This window comes from Trypanosoma equiperdum (assembly GCF_001457755.1).
Source record: "Trypanosoma equiperdum strain OVI genome assembly, contig: ctg_57, whole genome shotgun sequence".
Taxonomy (NCBI): domain Eukaryota; phylum Euglenozoa; class Kinetoplastea; order Trypanosomatida; family Trypanosomatidae; genus Trypanosoma; species Trypanosoma equiperdum.
The window spans coordinates 1-10633 of NW_027124509.1; the positions used below are offsets into that span (position 1 = coordinate 1).

At 45.1% G+C, this 10633-nt stretch overlaps 4 protein-coding genes and 1 pseudogene across 5 annotated transcripts; all 5 read left to right on the forward strand.

Moving 5' to 3' along the window:
• The first annotated feature begins 1129 nt into the window (after positions 1-1129).
• Positions 1130-1522, forward strand: TEOVI_000262200:pseudogene (annotated as a pseudogene). Its single transcript has one exon. A coding segment is annotated over exon 1 (393 nt).
• A 2432-nt stretch (positions 1523-3954) lies between these two features.
• On the forward strand, positions 3955-4251 carry TEOVI_000262300 (dynein-associated protein, putative; the record flags this gene model as incomplete). The annotated part of the gene is made up of 1 exon (XM_067225663.1): positions 3955-4251. The coding sequence occupies one exon, from the start codon at positions 3955-3957 to the stop codon at positions 4249-4251; it is 297 nt and encodes a 98-aa protein (XP_067081764.1).
• A 351-nt stretch (positions 4252-4602) lies between these two features.
• TEOVI_000262400 (cysteine peptidase, Clan CA, family C19, putative) lies at positions 4603-8088 on the forward strand (the record flags this gene model as incomplete). Its single annotated transcript, XM_067225664.1, has 1 exon — positions 4603-8088. The coding sequence occupies one exon, from the start codon at positions 4603-4605 to the stop codon at positions 8086-8088; it is 3486 nt and encodes a 1161-aa protein (XP_067081765.1).
• Positions 8089-8428: 340 nt separating this feature from the next.
• TEOVI_000262500 (uncharacterized protein) lies at positions 8429-9085 on the forward strand (the record flags this gene model as incomplete). The annotated part of the gene is made up of 1 exon (XM_067225665.1): positions 8429-9085. The coding sequence occupies one exon, from the start codon at positions 8429-8431 to the stop codon at positions 9083-9085; it is 657 nt and encodes a 218-aa protein (XP_067081766.1).
• Positions 9086-9528: 443 nt separating this feature from the next.
• On the forward strand, positions 9529-10578 carry TEOVI_000262600 (casein kinase II, putative; the record flags this gene model as incomplete). The annotated part of the gene is made up of 1 exon (XM_067225666.1): positions 9529-10578. One exon carries the CDS (start codon positions 9529-9531, stop codon positions 10576-10578), a length of 1050 nt encoding a protein of 349 aa, XP_067081767.1.
• Between the last annotated feature and the right edge of the window lie 55 nt (positions 10579-10633).

Genomic DNA, 10633 nt, shown 5'->3' on the forward strand with positions numbered 1-10633 from the left:
AAGAAACGCACGGTTACACCCAATTGGGAACCCGCAGTTGATTTGGTCACAGATGGCTCTTTGAGGGGTTGTGGGTCTGGGGCATGTCTTCTTATTTTATTCCGGTGAGGTGAAAGTAATGTTGTGTGGTGTAGTTGGTTTAAGTTCCCTTTTCTTATCATGCAGGCTCAGGCCCGTCTCCTCCGACTCTCCTCAGTAGTATTCGTGGAATCCTTTCCCCCTGAGTATTGACATTTGGGTTGATAATACATTCCTGTAAGGCGCGGAAATAAAAGGAAACACAAAAACCTACGGTCTTTCCGTGGCCATGGATGAGATGTTTACGATATTTGATCCCCACAACATTAGCACAAATTACTCGTTTAATCGCTCCGTCACCAAACCGGCGGTTGGCTCCCGCGCAGGCACACGGTTAAACTGCGCAAAGTTGGTGAAGGAGTTTAACTTACAAAAGTAAGTGGCAGTGTCCCGAGGCTTTTGGGGACCACATGAACTGCCCTTTCACAAGTCTACTGTAAAATAAATATTCCGCTGCCACTTCTCACCCAAATATTTTCTATATGTGCATGGATGATTATAGATTTAGTTTATAATTCCTTGCCCTTCTCTTTAATCTTCTTAAATAGATTAAGGGATCGAAAAAAAAAATCCGAAGCACATATATATTTTTAAAAGTATCAGCTGCTCACAGTTTTGCGCCGAAGGTTAGGGTGCCGACGACTCCCTCCTTCTCTTTTTATTTTTTGGGGTATGGGGGCTACCGCAGTTGTAGCTCCTTGCATTGTATGCAGTGCTTGTGGTGCTGGTCCCTTGCGAGCTGCTTATGGTTTCGCTACAGGATAACGGGCTGTTGATGTGTTGGTATCTCAGTGGCTTAGTAGTTGACTTATTAAAGGTAATTCACTTCGCAGGTGGTAAGACCCTTCTTGGATTAAAAACTCTCCTTTTTTTCCCGCACTGTCACGTTTCGTTTCCTCTATTTTTTTGCTCCGCCGTCCCTTTGCTTTTTTGAGAAGCCAGTTTGTTGTTGTCGCTTGTCCGTTTAATTATGGTGGGTCGTTTATTTGTCCATTTGTCGTTATGCTAACGTTTGGCTGTACTTTTTTGCTGTTTACGGGACTTATTGAGCATGAGTGGTGAGATTAAAATGTTGTCTAGTCGCCCTATTTTCTCTCGTTTGGTGCTTGTGCCCCGCAGTGCAATTTGGGGGAAAACTGTAATATGCATATATTTGATCTGTGTGTCTGCAACTCTGTTTGGCGAGGTGAAACCACCTTTGCACATTTGTTGTAAGACAAAGAAAAAGGAGAAAATGATGTGGAAATGCGCCCAGTTATATGGTTTTCTTTCTGGTGCACTGCCGCCAGTTAACGGTAACTGCATTTCTCCTTCGCAGTTTCTGGTTCTGACGTGTTCCCTACAAACTTGCGGGAGAAGCTTAGGCGACATGTTAGCATGGGAAGTAAGGGAAGGTCTTGGAGACTCTATCTTCTTTCTGGGGCAGCAATGCTTTTTTTTTTTTTTTAATAGCATGACAGAGCGATTCCTTTTTCGTCCTGTAACTCAAACTTATGGCGGTCGCTCATTTGGTAAGAATTGTTTACGTTTAGACTATTGGGGTTTAGTATGCGGCTTGCTGGAAATTAAGTTGAGCCTTTAGCTATTTTTTTTTACTTCTGGTACTAGATATGTTCGTAACTTTGAAATGCTTTCAACTTACTTAACTGTGATAGACCAAAACTTCGTTGCCAGATTATTATCTCCATGACAGTTTGATTACTGTTAATAGTTTCCCGAGGCGTGTTTCGTTTTGGCTTGTGTTGGTTTGTGACAGGCATTGAGGGAACAAGGGTTCTTCTGGGCAACTCAACTCTTTAAAAGTTTGGTTTAAGCAATCAATCGAGTGATGGTGCATGTGGAGGGTTATGTACTATGCATGTTTTTTGTTGTTGAAGGGTCATACACAGGATGGTTCAGCTTTGACCTTATTGCATTTTTTTTTCTTAAATTGAGTATATATTCTAAACAATTTTGGGGTTACCCATGTTCGTTTAATCATACTCTCGAACTTTCCGTTGCCAAATGTCGTAGAGTTAGCATAAAACCCTTGTGTTTTGTCTATGGAGTGATTATATATGTACGGAGATGCTTATGAGCGAATTCGATTTTTTTTTGTTGTATTCTTAGTATTTGTTCGCATTTCATTCTTTTCGAACCCCATATGAATGACCCGTGAGAAGTGAACAATATTTTTACATCCCCCTGAACTTTTCCCTCAGGAAGACAGGGGTATTATTATTATTGTTTACTCTTTTGCGCCGAGGTGCGCTGGCCACTGACAATGTTTCTATCTTTGCTTCTATATTTCATTCGTCTATGCATGTAGATGCGCTGGGCGAGGTATTATTGTATTTGCACGACTAATATGGTCTCGTCTGACAGTTCGGGCGATATTTGGAGGGGGGGGCATCCCCGTTATCGAGTGGCTCAGTGTGTTGGTATACAAAACTTGAGGGTGGCTATATGTAGAAGAGGAAATGTGCAATCTTCGGTGGTTGTACGTATATACATATGTTTGTCTTGGCTCGCGGAATACCTATTTTTGAAGGATGTTGAGCGGACACGGAGGTTGGTGCTGGCCGCATTGATATGTAGGTGAGGCCATCAGCGAAACACCAGCTTTTTTCATTCCTGTTAATCGCATTGTTTGTTCGGCCAAAACATTGCTGTCTTGTTTCCCCTCCCTTTTCTTTTGCAGATCTTGTGCGGGTGAGTCAGGCCAGAGTTTGTCTAGTCAATGCTTTTCGTCTGCCTTTATTTTTTAAAAGTCCGTTATCCTTGTGCAAACGTTTTTGCTGCTGTTTTTTCTTAAGTGGTCTAACTGCGTAACCGGTGCTAGTCTGTGACAGTGGTGTAAGGAGGATGGCTGCGGGATTTTTTTTTTTTTTTAAACGAGCTACTAGATAAAATTGTTAATGAACTCGTCGTGGGGAAGGAATTCTTCTGTGATGTTATCGATCATAGTAAAAAGTTTATTCTTACCTTTTGGACCGTTAGTTGAACCCGTTTTTACGATTGACTCCCCTTTTAAAAGCTAGGGTATTCATAAATAAGGCGGTTACGGTAGCAAATTTGTGCTACCAAGTAGGAGGGAGGATGACGCCACGTGCGTAACTGTATCGGGGAACTTCAACAGGGACCGAAACAGTGTTTTTAGTGCACACGGGGAGAGAAAAACTTTCTTTTTGGATTTGCTGCAGCCACCCTCAACGGCGTTCGTTCACTGTGCCCACACCCACCCTAACAATAGGGCTACATATGCGAAGTCACACAACGAAAGGATTGGAAAGTTGGTGTTGTGGACTGTCATAAAAACGAACTCCATGAAGGGGATGTGACCAGCTAATTCATGAATATAGAGGCAAGGATCATTGTTGGTGGTGAAACAATCAAAATATTTTTATTTTATATGATACCGACTTCCTCTGTGTGTGCGCGCGACCCCATCAAAACGTTCTAGTGGAATCCCCCGGATGAGTGTTTTCAGTTGTTTCATCGAAGTCATTTGCTCATTTCTGGAACAATCAATCGCGTGTATAACATCAGCAGCAAAGCTAGAAATAGTTAATTAAGCCATTTTCCTTCGGATGCTGAACAAGAGTTGTACTCTTTGCGCACAAAACCACTTTATATGCAATTTTTCTTTCGCCTTCGCATTACTCGTACACGAAACGCTCATTTCCTTTTTCATTCCTTTTCACATATCTGCCAGCATTGGCTGTGTTTTGTGGAAATTTGTGAACACGAAAGGAAGTCGATAGAAGTTGAAGTAGAGGAACAGCGAAGGGTAAAGTTTTTCTCCACAGTAAATAGGTGCTTTGTTTATACTCTAACTCTACTTCATCACACCGTTCTTGGTGTTCGGCAGAGTACATACTCTCTCGGTGTCTGAGGATGTCTGAGATAGAGGAAAGCTTCCAGCGAATTAGTCAGCGACCGAACGTAACGGGAATCATAGTGGTGAATAATGAAGGAACGCCAATAAGGAGTACCATTGAGGACACTGCCACACAAAATCAGTATGCGCATCTTATCACGGCCTTAGCCGCAAAGGCACGTCATTGCGTTAGAGATCTAGATCCAACGAATGACATTTGCTTCTTGCGCATAAGGAGCAAAAAGAACGAAATCATGGTCGCTCCGGACAAGGATTTCACCCTAATTGTAATTCAACGATTTTCAGATGTTTGAAGATGATCGTATATTTCGCCGAACTTCTGGTTTCTTTGGCTTTGCTTCCGATTTTGGGAATCATGTAGAGGCGGCATAACGGCGTTGTACCAACAAGAGACTAGTAAGGCAAAATAGAAGAAAATAAAGATGTATCCATCCACGTATTTGGTCTGTTTTTAAATTTTTGTTTATGATACGGAAATTGGGGGTTCAGATGAAAGGCTTCTTGGTTTCAGATTGTGTTCACGTCTCCTGCTCGTACTCTGGGGACAGGTATCATTTTCCTCCTCCATATACCTCATTTTTAAAAAGTTAGATTGCTTTCTTCCCTCACCCCCTCTTCTAAAAAAAAAAGCTATTTTGGAAACCATGCTTCAGGTTCTAGGTATTGTGAAGCACATTTTTTGGAATGACGCCATGTATGACAGGTCGCTATTACCATCGGAGGCATCGATGGAGAAATGCCACTTAACATGGAGTGACTTGGCGGCTATGACAGGTCGAAATCGTGTGGCCTTATTGGCTGAGTGTGGCATCCATCATTCACTTAATCCCGTTTTCATGCGGGCGATACATCATGTTACGTCGCGCAGTGGCTCAGGATGTGAGGGATTCCAGATAGTTCACACCCGCCTGAGTGCGCGTCTGTGGAGCCCTTCTCTCCGGAGAACTTCTTTACTTGCTCCAACGGTTGTCAACAGCGACATTTTTGTGGATGGGAAGGCCGAAGGTATAATAAGTGACGAAACAGTATCGAGTAACGCAGTAAACGAGCACAAAAGGCGGAGAACGAAGTATAATGGGTTATTGAATCAGGGAGCGACATGTTACTTGAATTCGCTCCTCCAGACATTGTTCCACATTTCCGAGTTTCGGTTGGCAATTTATCAAATACCTACAGCAGAAGAAGCTGAGGAGAAAAACGATGTAAATATTAAGGCAACGAAGTCTATTCCGTATGCATTACAGAGGTTGTTCTGCCATCTCCAAACGGGGAGTGAGGCTGCTGATACTACTGAGCTTACCGAGTCTTTTGGATGGAGTTCAAGCGACAGTTTTGTCCAGCATGACGTTCACGAATTGACATGTGAACTGCTTGATAAGTTGGAAAACAAGTTAGGAGGAGTGCGAAAGTCAGATAATGGTTTTACGGTGGAAGAGATTGCAAGCAATGCCATTAGTCGATTATTTGTTGGAATCTTAGAAAGTTTTGTTCGTGTCGGTGAAGTGGGTTACTATGGGGCAAAGGAGCAACTTTTTTACGATATACAGTTGGTTGTGAAGAATACGACAGATATATACGCTAGTTTGGATAAATTTTTCCAAGTGGAGGTCCTTGATGGAAAGAACAAATATTGCCTCGAACACGACGGCCAAAAGACTTACCACTGTGCAGAAAAGGGTGTTCGTCTGAAGCTTACCCCACCGATTCTAATTCTTCATTTGACACGATTCGATTACGATCCGCAAAAAGGTGAGACGAAGGTTCTGAGTCGTTGGGTTTATTACCACACACTGGACCTGTCTAAGTACGTGCCTCACGCCTCGTTGGATGAAGTTCACTACACCCTTTGTAGCGTGCTAGTTCATTCGGGCTCCAATGCTGGGTTTGGGCACTATTTTTGCTTTATATGGTGCTCAGATGCGTGGTACAGGTTCAATGATGGTGTTGTGAGTCAGGCGTCACTTCGGGATGTTTTCGAAACAAACTTTGGAGGATCAAGAATAAACTACTGGGGTTCTCAGGTTCCGAGCATAGCCAACGCTTACATGTTGGTATACATCCGAACGTCTCAGTTAAAGCAGATGTTGCGGCCTGTCGAGTTGAAGGATGTTCCGGTGCACGTTGCACAGCAGTTGGAGAGAGAGCGCGAAGAGCGTGAAAAAAGACTCAGGGAGAAGGCTGAGGACCATTTGTACGGTCGCATCCACTTTATAGAACCCCATGATATTGTGGCTAAAAATGAGTTTCTTTCCTGCCGACGACCTGCTGGGGCGCAATTTCCGTCCCAAAGAACCCTTAGGGTGCTTCTGAGTTCCGAGGCCCTTCCAGCGTTTAACTCATTTGTTGATGATAAGCTGGGGGTCCGCAGTTCCGAGCAAACTCTGTGGTACGTAGCATCGAAAGGTGTACGCAATCGCTTTTCTTTGCATCGGCGTGTTTCAGGGAGACTTGCCGTGTCTGACGTATTAGGTGGGGATAAGGAATGTTGTGTTCTCGTTGTTAACGCAGCTAATGCGCATTGCATCGAGGTAGATGGAGATGAAGAGCTGGAACATGACTTAATTCACCACAAAGTTTACACTCCTATGCAGCTGAAGGTTCACTTTGTTGGTTGCACAGTGATATCCCGCAAGAAGAGGGTTGAATTTTCAGACGTTTTCGAAAAGATGGAATCCTTTGTACGGAGCGCCATAGCGGGGATTGCAGACGACGTGGCCAAAACGCGTGATCATCACTTGACTGGCGTATGTTTGAAGAGCGTTGAAGAAGTCAGGACACCGACGGTGGCTCCCTTTCTTCCCTTGTCGCTTGGTGGTTCTGGCTACGACAGGGACATTAACAAATCCGTGAATAAATTAACCGTACTCGTCGAAGATGAACAGGGGAAATTTTTATCTTCTCAGCAGTACCTACAGTCCGGTGACACACTTATTTGGCAGGAGGAGACACCGGGGGTCGATGCGCGTAATATATTTTATTCCGATATTGTTAGTTTTCAGCATTTTCTCAGGCGTCGTATCCCCGTGGAGATCAAGCTAAATTCACCCCCCTCGTACCCTACTCTTGTTGATGCGCAGTTGGCAGATGACATGACGTATGAACAGCTCCAGCGATATGTTGCTCGACTGATTGGTCAATCAGACAATTATGATCGTGTTCGTTTTACGATGTATAATCCAGAAACTCGATTGCCGTATTTCATGAAGGGGCGCCGAAGTGATCGCTCGAATCTCACGAGGTTGCTTTCCCCTCCTGTTCAACGTTCTATACCACTCTCGAAAATTCTTTACTACGAGTACTGTAAGTACACGGTAACGGAAATTGAGGCGGCTCATTCGCTTCAGTTCAAGCTGTTTGGCAGTTGTGTAAGACCCATCGGTGAATACTGGGTGTTGATGCCACGTGAAGAGCAAATTACACCAAAAGCGCTTTTCGGCCAATGCGTGAAAGAGATCAGTGATGTGAGGGCCACCGAGTCCGTTAACTCACTAGCCGTTTCTCAGTCTGTGAGGAGTGACAGGGAGAAGGAGCCCCAGACTGGGGAGATGACTCAATCTGAATTAAACTACTACGCAAGCCTGGACCCACAGGAGGCGTGGCGAACCCTCCGGTTGGTGGACGTGTGGTGTGGGAGGATTTACAATGTTTTTGATAAGGATCATGCACAAACATTTAATCGCTCCACATTTGAGGAGAGTGCGGAATATCGCATTGAGGAGTTGCCTAAACCCATAGATGGTGTTCCCCCCCAAAATCAGTCCATTATCCAAGTACATCACTTTACACTGCTACGTAATCGTGCGAACCCTGTTGACACGCATGGCAATCCTTTCAGTATCTACATTGGTCATGACGAGATGGCACCATCACTCCTTCAGCGTATAGCGATGAAGCTAGGTTTAAGTGAAGCTGCAGTGGTTGACTGGAAGATGGCTCTTGTCAAGGAAGATCGTGTTCTAGAGGTGCTGCCCACTGTCGCGATGGGAAAACAGCTATTCGATTTTTGTGACGAACATCATTACCAGCCCAACAAACAACCCCCTACGAAGATGGCCTTCCTCGGCTTGGAACACGCTCCGTTATCGAAAAGATGTGCAAGGAAGGAGGATAAGGTTGTTATCCACAATTAAAGCGACTCTTTCGGGTGACAGTGCATGGTTACGCTTTGTGTTGCTCTCGGTTCGAGCGTGCTGGCAGAAAGTCATTTGCTATATCATATATGACGTGCTCTATGTATCAGTGATGCTTATCACAATTGCTTTCTACCTGTCCCGTGTCTTTAATATTACTTTTTTCCTTTCCTTTTTTGTTTTGCTTGTAGCAGTTGTAGCTGGGGGATCATCTGTGGGTTAACTGATAGTGTATTCTGTAGCACTATTGCATTCGGCGGTGCAACGAGTTAAAATAAGACCGAGGGCTTTCTAGTCCCGTTGTCCCTTTCCTCATCATTTTTTTAAAAAATAACTGTCAATGTTCAGGGGAGGACAGTCCATACCACTGGAAATGCAACCCTTGTCTCAGTCGAGTCGTACCAGTGACACAAACGATCACCCATCGTCCCCAAATCTGGTGGCCGACCCATGCTCTCGGCGCGTCGTCTTAACAGGCTCATGTCGGGACGACTGCAGGTTGAGGGGGAAAGCACCGGTGACTGTCGGGAGGTCGCGTACAGATGGCAGAGTGTCTTCAACTCAAAACAGCAGCACGTGGAGAAATTCAACTGAGTTTGGGAATCTGTACAGTCGGGATGGGATGCCGTCGGCAGTGTCAACGTGTGGAGGCCTAACACGATCTACCACAATTTCCTCCTCTAATCTTGGGGGAGTTACGCCACAGTTCTTCGCTTCCGGTGTATTTTTGCAGAGTGTTGACACTTACATTGGCGAGCTTCCCGCAGCTGAAGGAAGCGTTGAGGGACATGAGGTGATTCCGGCGTTGCTGTGTGCAAGAGAGCCACAGGATGTGGTGGTCATTGATGAAAATGACCCGATATGGTGTGACCTTCTAGCTCTAGGTGGTGGTGCCGAAAGCCTCGAGATGACCCAGAATACCGTTTCACGACTAATGAGTATGGAGGCTGTACCTCGATTACCTCTGTTGCCTCTAACCGTGGAACATATGGGGTAATCACGTAACCAAAGCGTTAAGTGCAACTGATTGGATGGCGATACAGGGGTCGTTTCTCAACCTTTTTCCATTACCATCGTAGTGTGAAAAATTGAGAAAGTGATCGCCGAATTGCCATCCAGTCAACTGTATTTAGTACCGTCTCTCCTGCGTATTGTGCATCAGAGAGTGCGGTTTCTCTGAACAGTAGTTTTTTTTTCCAAGTCATGGATTGCAGCAAGCTCCTTTTGGAGAAAAGAGAACTGCTGCTCTTGTGCTGGAGGAGGGGATAATAATATTGAGAAAATGAATCGAAGGAGAAAAGCCAGGAGGAGGGCTGGTTTGAAACTCTCATTAGCCTCTTTCGTGTCATGGGGGATCCTTATCATTATTCTCATTTTTGAAGTGCTTTGTCGCTCATTCTTTTTTTTTTTCGTGGTGCTAAAGGCTATTGGCTGATAAAAATGTCCGTCTCTTCGCAACCTAACACAGACGGTGCGCATCGGTACGCTCGTGCCAACGTTGAAAAACCCCGTGAGTATTGGGACTATGAGTCAGCCCGCATACAGTGGAGCTCACCTGAGCGCTACGAGATCATCGAGAAAATTGGACGGGGGAAGTACAGTGACGTGTTCCTAGGTTGGGATACGAAGGTTCGACGTCAGGTGGTGATTAAGGTGCTTAAACCCGTGAAGAAGAAGAAAATACTCCGAGAGCTGAAGGTGCTTCAAAACTTGCAAGGGGGCCCCAACATTGTTGAGCTCTACGATGTAGTGAGAGATCCCTGCAGCAAAACACCTTCATTTGTATTTGAGTACGTTGAGGCCTCTGACTTTCGAACGGTATTCCCCACATTTTCTGATTATGACGTGCGCTACTACATATTTGGTGTTCTTCAAGCGCTAGAGTATGCCCACTCAATGGGAATAATGCATCGTGATGTGAAACCTAACAACATTGCAATCGATCATAAAAAGCGGGACCTGATTCTCATTGACTGGGGTTTGGCTGAGTTCTTCCATCCTCTCACGCCGTACAATGCCAGAGTGGCGTCTCGTTACTTCAAAGGCCCCGAGCTCTTAGTGGAGCTGCCAATGTACGACTACCGGCTTGATATGTGGTCTCTTGGCTGCATGCTTGCTGGCATGATATTCATGAGGGAGCCTTTCTTTCATGGAAAGGACAACAATGATCAACTGGTCCGTATCGCCAAAGTGTTAGGAACCGATGAGCTGTTTGAGTACCTCCACAAGTACAACCTAACACTTCCCCAGCACCTGGAAACTGCGGTTGGGCGACATGGTAAGAAGCCTTGGACGATGTTCGTTACGCAAGAGAATCAACATCTGTGTCCGAAAGAAGCGTTGGATTTCCTCGATCAACTGCTTCAGTACGATCATGTCAAGCGCGTCCAGGCGTTAGAGGCAATGGACCATCCGTACTTTGATCCTGTGAGGGCTGAGTGCACGGCTAGAATCAGGGAGAAGAAAAGAGGGAATGTTGTCACGGAGTAGGATTTTGCTGTGGATGTGGGAAGGAAATTGCCCAAGCTGCAATAAAGGGGGGGGG